The sequence below is a fragment of the Bison bison genome, unplaced genomic scaffold (assembly GCF_000754665.1).
Source record: "Bison bison bison isolate TAMUID 2011002044 unplaced genomic scaffold, Bison_UMD1.0 scf7180017862275, whole genome shotgun sequence".
In the NCBI taxonomy this organism is placed as follows: Eukaryota; Metazoa; Chordata; class Mammalia; order Artiodactyla; family Bovidae; genus Bison; species Bison bison.
In genome coordinates, this window is record NW_011492847.1 from 651,005 (window position 1) to 663,357 (window position 12,353).

The following is a 12,353-nucleotide window of genomic DNA, read 5'->3' on the forward strand; positions in this document are numbered from 1 at the left end:
CTTTTCCAGTGAGTCAACTCTTCGCATGAGGTGGCCAAAGTATTGGAGTTTCAGCTTCTGCATCATTCCTTCCAAAGAACACCCAGGACTGATCTCCTTTAGAATGGACTGGTTGGACCTCCTTGCAGTCCAAGGGACTCTCAAGAGTCTTCTCCAACACCACAGTTCAAAAGCATCAATTCTTTGGTTCTCAGCTTTCTTTAGAGTCCTTCTCTCACATCCATACATGACTACTGGAAAAACCATAGCCTTGACTAGATGGACCTTTGTTGGCAAAGTAACGTCTCTGCTTTTCAAAATGCTATCTCGGTTGGTCGTAACTTTCCTTCCAAGGAATAAGCGTCTTTTAATTTCATGGCTGCAATCACCATCTGCAGTGATTTTGGAGCCCCAAAAGTAAAGTCTGACACTGTCTCCACTGTTTCCCCATATATTTCAAGCTGGCAGTACATATTAAAAATGTGCATACTCTTTGAGAAGTTCCGTTTCTAAGAATGTAAGAAAATTTTGAGATGAACAATCTCAAAGAACAAAGAACATAAAACTGATTACCGCAGTATTTCCATAACAGGAATAAACACCAGAAAATGACCACAACCATAAGTTTGTTTCTTACATGTGTGTCTGAACCCGCTCTTGAAGCTCCTTCCCAGTGAGTTCTGGCCCATGTCTGCCTGGTAAATACCCTTTGACACAGAGACACAGGCACTCAATAATCACACCATGTTCTCTCAAGACAGAAATGCCATGAGTTTTGCCCTCACTCCAGTCAAACTGATCTGCTGGTAGATGTCAGGTTTACTTTATAACACCAGGCTCAATATATCCAAATACCATTTTGGCATATAATTAACACAGAGTTTTTGACAACATATTTTATATTTCTTTGTTCCAAATCTTTGAAATCTAGTGTGTGTTTTATAGGAGTTCCCTGGTGGCTCAGATTGTAAAGAATCTGCCTGGAATGCAAAAGACCAGGTTCGATCCCTGGGTCTGGAAGATCCCCTGGAGAAGGGAATGACAACCCACTCCAGCAGTCTTACTTGGAGAATCCCATGGACAGAGGAGCCTGGAGGTCTGTAGTCCATAGGGCCATGAACAGTCGGACACAACTGAGCCACTAACACTTTGTGTATATATTTTACACTTGTAGCTTGTGTGAATTTGGACTGCTGCTACTGCTACTGCTAAGTCACTTCAGTCATGTCCGACTCTGTGCGACCCCATAGACAGCAGCCCACCAGGCTCCCCCGTCTCTGGGATTCTCCAGGCAAGAACACTGGAGTGGGTTAGCGTATTTCAAATTCAGGGGGCCCAGGTTCGATCCCTAATCAGGGACCTAGATCTCATTTGCCACAACTAAGAGTTCATATGCAGCAACTAAAAGATCCTGCCACAACTAAGACCCAGCACAGCCAAATAAATAAATATGTTTAATTAAAAAGGGGGGCCTACTGCATGACACAGTGCAGTCAGAGGAAGCATGGCAGGACTTTGGAGATCATCCAGTGGATTTCTTATTTACACAAAGATTAAAAACATTTGCTGAAGTTATACAACCAGTTAGTAGAAGAGGTGGGAGTAGAACCCAACACTCTCAGTTTACCCTATAGTTTATTCACAAAGCTGATCAGTGACACGGCTGGACTGGAACCCGCCCCATACTCCTCCTGGCTGCTCACACCTGTGCTGGGGCTCTTTTTTTTTCAACCAATCATAGCCCCTCTGCGTGTCCTATTACCTTTCTCCTAAATAAGCTAACAGCCTCACTGGAAACACATTGGCTGCCAACCAAGACCAAAGTGGAGTTGAATTTTCCCATCTTTCCACCAGATAATGCTTTTTATGACTTGCCACCTTTGTCCCTAGAAGCTCAGTTTCAACAAGCTACTTAAAAACCCTGATTCCTTTATGCAGCGGTTCTCAATAGAGGTGTCCTTCAGAATCACCTATGGAGCTTTTCTTAAGACTCAAATTCCTGGGCCTCTGCTCCAAAATTCTGATTTATAACTCTGTGCAGGAATGCATGTAGGCAGGTAGTTTTTAATTGTCCCCGAATTCTGGCGCACACCTCCAAACTCACAAGAACCTCACCAGATGGCAGATCACCACTGACATCGCCTGACCCCCAGGTGGCTGCAAACAGCTCTGGTCCTGAGAAAGAGCCCGTTTCAAGGAAAGAAACATGAGAAAGAGGTACCCTGGCACCTCCCAGGGCGGGGCTTTCTGGCTTGCTTTCCTCCACGCTCTTTCTCTGCACCCAAGGACACTTTTAGCCTCATTTCCTGATCTTACAGACTCACCTCTGCTGCTGTTGCACTCTGGGGCAGATGGGAATGCAGCAGACAGGACTCGCCCTCCTGGCTTTGGCTGCCTGTGTGGCTTTTCGCCCCTCAGAAGGTGAGTGGGGGGTCCGGGGATCTCAGCCTCCAATGGAAGGAGGGGGGCTGCCTTCCAAGATGGAACTGGAAGGAGTGAGGTACCGCCAGCAGTTAGGGGCAGGAATTTCCTGTTATCTACATGAGAATGGCATACATTTCAATCCTTCATCTCCAAGAGGCAATTTCAGAAAGGAACCTCATTTGAACAGGAATATCAGTAATTTGCCACCTGTGCAATTTTGAGTAGTGCTTCCTTTTTTTGATGATACTATCTTAGAAAATCCTCCAATAGAGGCTGAAGGAGAGCCTATTAAAGGCTGTCTTCAGCTTTCGCCCCCTCACTCTACCTGCTAAACTGAATACAAGTGTGCACGTTTCTGGAAGAAAGATAGACTTGACCTCTGGTTTAGGGTTTGGCAAGTTGCAAGCTTTCAGACCAAAGTCAGCCCTGTGGATACTGAAAACCAAAACTTCAGTCTGATCCTACAAAAGGGACTCAGGATAAAGGAGACTGAACCATACAAATTATATCAGAAAGAACTTCTATTTTGAGTTGCTGGCATCTATATGAAGATTATGGGCTTCCCTGGTGGCTCAGAGGTTAAAGCGTCTGCCTGCAATGTGGGAGACCTGGGTTCCATCCCTGGGTTGTGAAGATCCCCTGGAGAAGGAAATGGCAACCCACTCCAGTATTCTTGCCTGGAGAATCCCACGGATGGAGGAGCCTGGGTGGGCTACAGTCCACAGGGTTGCAAAGAGTCAGACACGACTTAGCGACTTTACTCACTCACTCATATGAGGATTATAACTGCGTTTGGACCGGAGGCAATCTTTTCTACTGTATTTAGGAAACCCTAAATATAGGTATTTAATACTTGATTGATTTAACTCTTTTCCACTGTCTTCTTTTCTGAAACTTTACCCTGAATAGATTCTCTAAATTCAGAACAGAGGTAAAATGTAAATTTTGTTTGGTCTGCTTTTTGAAAACTTCAGGCAACATTTTAAATTGACAGGTTTCACATACACAGAGTTGTGTGTACACACATACAAACTGGATTTTAGGGCTTCTCCTGAAATATCAGGTCTGGCAACACTGGTTCCACTTTCTCTGGCAAGAATGAATAGAGCATACTAGCCCTTTGCTATTCACCTGAAATTATCACAACATTGCTTATTAATCAGCTATACCCCAATACAATATAAAAAGCAAAAAAAAAAAACAAAAAAACCTGCTAAAGCAAACTAGCCTCTGTCCTCCAGACAGAGAGAAGGACATCCTATTAATTGCTTGGCTATTAACATCCCATTAACTGCTCGGCTCCTGTAGGCATTTGCTTAGGGACTCCCAATATAGCACCCCAATGTGCAGAGCTTTACTAATGAGCACAGTTCTTCCCCTCTGTCCTTCCATTTTATCAAGGCAAAAAGTTTTTCATTTTATATTTCTGTAAATTTTTCAGAAAATTTCACCATTGAGATTTTAGGACTCAGATCCATTGTTTCTCAAAAGTCTACCAGCTAAGGAAGGCTTCATTCCTATTATTGGCAATACGATTTTTTTTTCACATGAAGCTTTGAAATAAAAGTGTACATGTCTCCCCCATCCGCTTCCTGGACTGTTTCTAGCCTTCCCTGTGGCACAGGCAGCAGCAGTACTCCCCCAGGAGAGGGAGGGAGGGAAGGGCAGGCGGAGGAGGCAGGGTGATGAGGAAAGCCCTGCCAGATCCAAGGCCAATGAGTTCTGGCAAAGAGGGTGGGACAAAAAGACACCGAGATGTTTGAAAAGGAACAGTTGATGATGATAAGAAAGAGCTGAGGAGATGTGACTGTAATTTCTGAGTTAGTCTCAGGGCTTCTTCTAAGGTGGTTTGTGTGTTAGTCACTCAGTCATGTCTGACTCTCTGAAACCCCATGGACTGTAGCCCACCAGGTTTCTCCATCCACGGGATTTTCCAGTCAAGAATACTGGAGTCTGTCACCATTTCCTTCTCCAGGGGATCTTCCTGACCCAGAGATTGAACCTGGGTCTCCCGCATTGCAGGCAGGCTCTTTACCATCTGAGTCACCAGGGAAGCCCACGGCAGTTTGGGTCACAGGAAAATCACATTGTCTGAGAAGCTCCAAGTTTCTGCCATTTAGAAATAAGTGATGTACCTTCCTTTTTTTTGGTGGGACATGTATTAATTATTGTTAACCTTAAAAATGCATCCCAATATATATTGTTGTTCAGTTGCTAAGTTGTGTCCGACTCTGCAACCCCATGAACTGCAACACGTCAGCTTTCCCCTGTCCTTCACCATCTCCTGGAGCTTGCTCAAACTCATGTCCATTGAGTCAGTGATGCCATTCGACCATCTCATCCTCTGTTGTCCACTTCTCCTCCCACCTTCAATCTTTCCCAGCATCAGGGTCTTTTCCAATGAGTCAGTTCTTTGCATCAAATGGCCAAAGTATTGGCGCTTCAGCTTCAGCATCAGTTCCTTCTGGTGAATATTGAGGATTGCTTTTCTTTAGGATTGACTGGTTGGATCTCCTTGCAGTCCAAAGGACTCTCAAAAGTCTTCTCCAACACCACAGTTCAAAAGCATCAATTCTTAGGCACTCAGCCTTCTTTATGGTCCAACTCTCACATCCATACATGACTACTAGAAAAATCACAGCTTAGACTAGACATACCTTTGGTTTTTTCATAGCGTTTCTTCCAAGGAGCAAGCGTCTTTTAATTTCATGACTGCAGTCACTGTCCAGTGCTTTCTGTAGGAAGCTTCCATTCAAGGGTCTGTGTGTCTCAAGTGCCCTTTGGAGGTTGTAAGGAATGCAGGCTGGGAGGAAGGTCAGGATGGGAGGGAGGGAGGTGAACACTGACTATGGCCATTGTCTCGGGCTCAGGGAAATAAGGAATTGGCCTGTGCCAGTCTGAGACTTGGAAAATATGTTTTGTTTTGTAAGACATTAAATGTTCCATTATCTTAATGGTGCCTACAGTGGCCATCTTGATGTGATGGCTTAGTAACTGGCATTCCCCAAATGTTCTGTATAAATCAGGAAGTGGTTGACTTACCCATAATTAAAAGCCTTGGATTCTACCCAAAGATAGGGCAATACTCCACCCCCAATGATGTGGCTGCCAATTCCCAGAAATCAATTCTGACTCCATAAAAATGTCTATTATTCAGTGGCCAAAAGCCAGATTCTTTAAAGCCACAATCCAGGGTTTGTGGGTCTTTCTGTTTTTATTTTACATTAAAGACTAAATGTCCACCTTTGTCCAGCAGATACAAGTCAGGGGATTTTGCTTCATTGAGTCCCAAATTGGTTTTCTTCAAGTTTCTTCTGATAATCAGCCTTCTCAGAGTAGGATGGCTCCTGATTAGAGATACGTGCTAGGGACTTGCTGCTTGAATCCTGAAAGAAAACTTTATCTTTTGTTTGTTTCAGTTATAGCAGATTCACTACAGAGGGTTGCCAAGAATATACATCTGTGCTTGTAAACTGGGACACTCCATTTCACCAGGAGTGGTCCCCAAGAGGCCAGACATAACATGCCCAGTAACCTCTGGTTTCTCTTCAAGTTTGCCCTTCAGTGTGCTTTGTTCTGTTTTTAATTTAATTTTATTTTTAATTGGAGGATAATTACTTTACAATGTTGTGATGGATTCTGCCATATATCAGCATAAATCAGCTATAGGCATACATATGTCTCCTCCCTCTTAAACTTCCCTCATATTTCTTTTTTTTAAATGTTCTTTTCAATGTCTAGAGAAGCAGAGTGACTTCTTATAATACAGTAGCAACTGTCTCAAATTTCAGTCATATATGGACTCCTTTAAAGAAAAAAATTCTCTTTATTCTTAATGATGACATTTAAATTATTTTACTACATCACTTGATGTATAAACATAAACCAGGCATAGACCCTATATATATATATATATTTATATATTTGTTGTTGTTCAGTCACCAAGTCGTGTCCGACTTTCATTCATTCCCTGTTACACAAACATTATCTCGGGGCTCTAAGAAGTATCTGGGAGGACTTTATTTGGGCACAGCAGTTTCATGCATCATGGCTTAGTGAGTCCTTCTTGCCTATGTGGTGCGCAGTGGACACCTTTGTTTGTAGGTATTCGAAGTATGATATGGCTCCATTAAAGTATGAAATTCACTAGAAGGAGAAGTGTGTCCCCAACCAACTATAATTGGAACATTTAACTGCTATCATTCTGTTTTTTTTTTTTTTCACTTTAAAAAATTTTATACCTATTGCCATTTTTAAATTGTACTTGTAGACTTGAGATACTGACAGAAGCCAAGTGAAATTTTCTTATCATTTTCAGCTTTATCCTGGGACTATTTCTCTAACAATGGCATGTACTTTGCTCTGTTTCCATTCTATTGTGTTCTCTAAAGTGTTATTTGTATTGGTGTTTTCCAAACTGCATTTCTAATAAGCCCCAAAGGACACCATACCATAGCTCTGAGAACCACACTTTGAGTAACCATACATCTAAGTAAGAGAGGAAGCTGGGTCACCTCTCTACAGTAACAGAATCCTTAAAGCTCAGAATCTAATTGTTATATCACGAATTTGCAGTGTTTTACTGTTGATCTTAAAAAGTCTTGAGTAAGGAAATATTTAAAGCCTTCTCTTAGTGACCAAAATTGGATCACAGACATAAAGTCAAACCAGAGACAGACATTTGTAGCAAATTAACCATTCAACTCTCTGACACTTAATTCTGGAAACAACGATGACAACCCCAAACCAACAGGAACATTGGCAATAACACTGTAATAAAAGATAATGCCTTTAATGATATACTAATAACATTATCTTTAAAATACTAAATAGAATACAAGTGACTTATCATATTGAATTAACCCCTAATTACTTGAGGGTGGGAGGATGGTATGCTTCTGAAAAAGCACTGTGCAGTTTTAGGACACTTGGGACATAAGACCTTGACCAAAAACTTATTTTTTAAAAAAGGAAAAGCACTGATGCCAGGCACTGTGCTATGTGGCGTGGGTATAAAGATACGCTGAGGGAGTTCACAGTCAAAAGGCATAGTCATATAAACCCTAAATTGTATACGTATATAAAATATATAAAGCCAGAAAAGCACATGGTGCCATAAGACCTCAGATCCATGGAGGGAAAGGGCAAGACTGGGAGCAAGGAGGCAACTGGGATGCTCAGTATTTCCAACTGATGAGGTCTGGTACTTGGGCAGTGATGACAGGGACGAAAAGCAGGGAGACAAATCTGAGAAATGTCCAGGGAGTAAAATTTACAGGTGTCTGTGACTGGCTGTGGATTGCAGGAAGAGGGAATGACACACAAGTTTCTGGCTCGGGTTAATGGTAAATGATGGTTAAGTGAAATAAGGACCCCGACGAGGAGAGTATTCGTTTGCATTTGAACCCAAGCCATGTCTTGTAAAAGGAGACTGTCAAAACAAACAAAAATCCCCAAACCTGACACAATCTCAACAACAGTTTAAGATTTTTTTTTAACCTAAGTGCATCAGAAACGGGTAGATCAAGCAACCAAAAAAAACTAACGGAGGTAGGAAAGATATGCCCAACACGTCTGCTTTCCCCTTCAGCTCCAGGAAGGGCTGCCCGGAACGCCGAAATGCGTCCCCTGGAGCTGCGGGGCAGAGGCGGCGAAGTCCCGGCGGAGGGCGCAGGTGCTTGAGATCCCCGGGGTTCGCCGCGGAGGAGCAGGCTCCGCTGCCGGGCGTCCGTGGGCCTGTGAGTAGCCTCGCCGGTCGCAGGACGCCACCCTCCTCCAGGCGCAGTCCTTGTTATCCCTGACCCGGGGTCCGCTCCCAGTGCGCTCCCAGTGCTCTCCCAGTGCCCGGGCACCAAATGCGGGCCGAGACAGAAAGCCGCCCAGCAGGTTGCGCAGGCGCAGAGGCCGGAAAAGCGGCCAGACGTGGCCCAGACAAACTGCCAGCACCACCCGCTGCCCAGGGCTATCGCTCCGCCCTCCTTCTCCCCTTCCCTGAGCTGGGGCCTCCGCTCCAGCACCGAGTCTGCGGACCCGTGGCGCCCTCGCCTACAGATACGTGTGCTGGGACAGCCGTCAAGGTTGGGACACCGTTCTGCTTGAGTCTTTTTCCCATTTTTTGTTTTAGTTTTTCCTCTGATTTTGCTTTTCTAGGGACATGAGTGGAACACTTGTCAATTAAAGAAAATGCACAACGTGAGTTGCCAGTTAAGTTTTATGTGGGACAATATGAGGATTGTACCCTGGGAGACAGCACCTCAGATGGCTCTGAGAAACTGTTCCAAAGAGGTAGGGGGAAAGAGAGTATGTATGTGATTTTGGTAAAGACGGACTACATGCAATCAAGTACATAGTTTTTGTAGAAAGTTTCTCCTGGGCTCCTGCAACTTCTGCTAGACCTGAGAAACAGTTGTCACCATGAAGAATTTTAGTGCTTTTCTAGATATTAGGATCTACAAGAATTGCACCCATAAAATCAGCTCCTGAGAAAATCTATCTGAAAACCTGTCCTGCCAGTTTCCTTGAGCAGAGTGCCTCATTTCTGCTCCCCACCCGGAACTCCTTCAGGGGGTGTTGGAGGTCAGCAGCTGCAGCCCAGCAGGATTTAATCCTTGTAGAAGCAGATGGCAAGCACCCATGGCAGGTGCCAATTTATGGTTGACGCTCAATTATTTTATCCTGTTTGTGTTTTAAATAAATGCACTTATGTTAGACTTAGCTCTGTTCCACCCATTATAATAAATACCATTTCCATTATTTTCCAGAATTAATATTTTGTGATTCGCATTTAGCCTATGAGTTGAATGTATTTTTTTAGTTTCTAAGCAAATGGCATTTGTAAATTTATACATAAATTATCTTTATTATTTAGATCAAAGTTTTTAAACGGTTACTTTGCACAGGAGCTGCCTATGCAAAACACTATATAATGGAAAGAGAACTCTTAACTACAGATAATGGTGTAATGTAGGGGAGAGGAAAAAACAACTTTCCTTCCATCCTTCTAGATTCTTTACTAGGACCCCTATAACAAAAAACAGATTAATAAGAAAAAAGCATACACGTTTATTTAATGGGTTCCTTCACATGGAAATGAAGACTCAAAGAAGCAGTTTGAGTTATGGCTTTTATATAAAGTTGGACAAAGTGGTAATTTGTGAAAATGTGAGAAAACAAAGGAACTTGAACTAAGGCAGTTAAGCATGGGAAAGCGACATAGTTTCACAAAGTTTGTACAGATTTTCCTTGGCTGCAACTTCATGTCTCATGGAGACACCATCTCATTTCACCCAGAATGTTGGAAAATGCTGAAAATTTCTTTCTTCCCCAGGTGCAGGGAGAGTACCTCTTACTTGGAAGTTTTGTATCTTGCTTTTAGGAAGGTCAGAGTGCCCTTTTTGCATTTGCTGTTTCTCTGACTTTAACTTAAAATAATCAACATGCCAGAATGGAATACTTTGGGGTCACGTGCCCTGAATTCTTTCAGGGACAACATATTAAAAATTGTAAATGAAATGGACAATTTCTTAGAAAGCTATCAAAATTGAGGTTATAGAAAATCTAAATAAACACGTAACTCTTAAGGAAACTGAGTCAGAGTTGAACATCTTTTCTTCAGATAGACACCAGGCCTAGCTGGTTTTAGAGGTTTACCAAACAGTGAAAGAACAGGCAATTCTTGTCTTACACAAACTTTTCCAAATAATAGAAAAATAGAGAAAGCTAACTGATGCATCGTTGGTGATTAATGTAATGTTAACACTCAAAACATTCAAGGATGACTTCAGGGGATTAAAATATAGACTAATCTTGTTTATGAGCATAGATGCAAAAATATAAAAATGCAAAAGTAAAAATGTTTTTATAGTTATATGAATTGTTGAAATCAGAGGACATTCCCGATGGTTCTTTTTGGGGCTGCGCTGGGTCTGCATTGCTGTGTACAGGCAGTTCTGATGAGCCGGGGCTACTCTCTAGCTGTGGTGTGCTGGCCTCCTGTGGAGCATGGCTCCAAGGCTCTGGAGTACTGACTCAGTAATTGTGGCTCCTGGGCTTAGATGCTCTATGGCAACATGGGATTTTCCCATAACCAGGGATCGAACCAAACTGGTGTCCCCTGCATTGCAAGACAGATTCTTGATCACTGGACCACTAGGGAAACATGGATTGTTCTTTAAAAATGGAAATATTCTGAAAGGAAGCTGCATGAGAAAACCTCTGGGGGCGTGATGTTATCTGCAAGAATCTTACCTTAGCCCTAGCCCTAACCATCCCACAAGCTTCATTGCCTAACTTGTGTGCTCTTCAAAGGATTCTGTCTTTCTTGGCCTGTTGTATTTCCAGGTGCCTCACTAGGGCACCAGTCACATCTACGAACACCAAATATGCTTGCCTGCCTCTTGTCTTTTGATAGTTAATCTGATAGGTTAAGTGATCTCCAGGTGAGCCCGTCTTACTTTTATATCTGAGAAATGTCATCCAGTTTATTAAGTACCTATAGGTCCCTGGTGCTTTTCTGGATTAAAACTGTGCTTTTAATTGATGTCAGCATTCAGATAACTCAAATTCTTAAACACATAAGTTCACCTATGATTCTTAATTCCCACATAGCTGTTGAAAGTCCATTTAAGATTTTACAGTTGCCTGGGTCACAACTGGGGCTGCCTTGATGGCTCAATGCTAAAGAATCTGCCTGCTATGTGGGAGGCCCAGGTTCAATCCCTGGGTTAGGAAGATTCCCTGGAGAAGGGAATGGCTACTCACTCCAGTATTCTTGCCTGGAGAATCCCATGGATAGAGGAGCCTCGTGGGCTATATCCATGGGGTCACAAAGAGTCAGTGACAACTAATAGAGGGTTCTGTGTAATAGTAACTGTTCATTTTTCTACTCCCAGCATCTAACATAGTGATTCAATATAAAAGAACTTGTAGACATAGCTATAGACAGTATTTCATTTATAAGAATTCACATAATAATTTTTATGTAGTAAGATGGGTGAATGAATGGATAGTTACATGAATAAGCCCAAAACCTTGTTTGGGGTATTAAAACAACTTTACTTGGAGAATAGCAGCACAGTGTAGCTAAAGAAAGGAACTATTAGTTTCAGGAAATCAATGCATTAATAAATGTGAGGAGAACCAGTGTTCTCTTCTCCCATTGCCCTTTAAAAATAATTGAAATAGGGAATTCCTTGGCAGTCCAGTGGTTAGGATTCAGTGCTTTACTGTCATGGGCCTTGCTTCACAGTTCAGAGTGGCCAAGAAAAAACGGCATTTAATGTAGAGAGTTCACCAGTGGTCTAGTGGTTAGGATTCAGGGTTTTCACTGCCTTGGTCTGGGTTCAGTTCCTGGTGGGAGAACTGAGATCCTGCAAGCTGTAAGGCACAGCCAAAACAAAAATGAACACAGAAGGTGTACAATTCAGTGATTTTTAGTACATTCACAGAATTGTACAACTATTCAGTCAGTTCAGTTCAGTCGCTCAGTCATGTCCGACTCTTTGCGACCCCATGAATCGCAGCACACCAGGCCTCCCTGTCCATCACCAACTCCCAGAGTTCACTCAGACTCACGTCCATCGAGTCAGTGATGCCATCCAGCCATCTCATCCTCTGTCATCCCCTTCTCCTCCTGCCCCCAATCCCTCCCAGCATCACAGTCTTTTCCAATGAGTCAACTCTTCGCATGAGGTGGCCAAAGTACTGGAGTTTCAGCTTTAGCATCATTCCTTCCAAAGAACACCCAGGGCTGATCTCCTTCAGAATGGACTGGTTGGATCTCCTTGCAGTCCAAGGGACTCTCAAGAGTCTTCACCACAGTTCAAAAGTGTCAGTTCTTCGGCGCTCAGCTTTCTTCACAGTCCAACTCTCACATCCATACATGACTACTGGAAAAACCATAGCCTTGACTAGATGGACCTTTGTTGGCAAAGTAATGTCTCTGCTTTTCA

The 12,353-nt window shown here is 42.9% G+C and overlaps 1 protein-coding gene across 6 annotated transcripts in view; it reads left to right on the top strand.

Annotated features, from left to right (window-relative positions):
• The window catches only part of CCL28 (chemokine (C-C motif) ligand 28), a 49,487-nt gene that overhangs the window by 12,727 nt on the left and 24,407 nt on the right, over window positions 1-12,353 (top strand). For 3 of the 6 annotated variants that reach the window (XR_824627.1, XM_010832796.1, XM_010832795.1), the window contains exon 2: window positions 2,298-2,400. Coding sequence is in view for 3 of the 6 variants with exons in the window: in XM_010832796.1 (XP_010831098.1) it covers window positions 2,298-2,400 (103 nt within the window). In the remaining 3 variants the exon portion in view is untranslated. The other 3 variants (XM_010832797.1, XM_010832799.1, XM_010832798.1) reach the window with 3 other exon arrangements.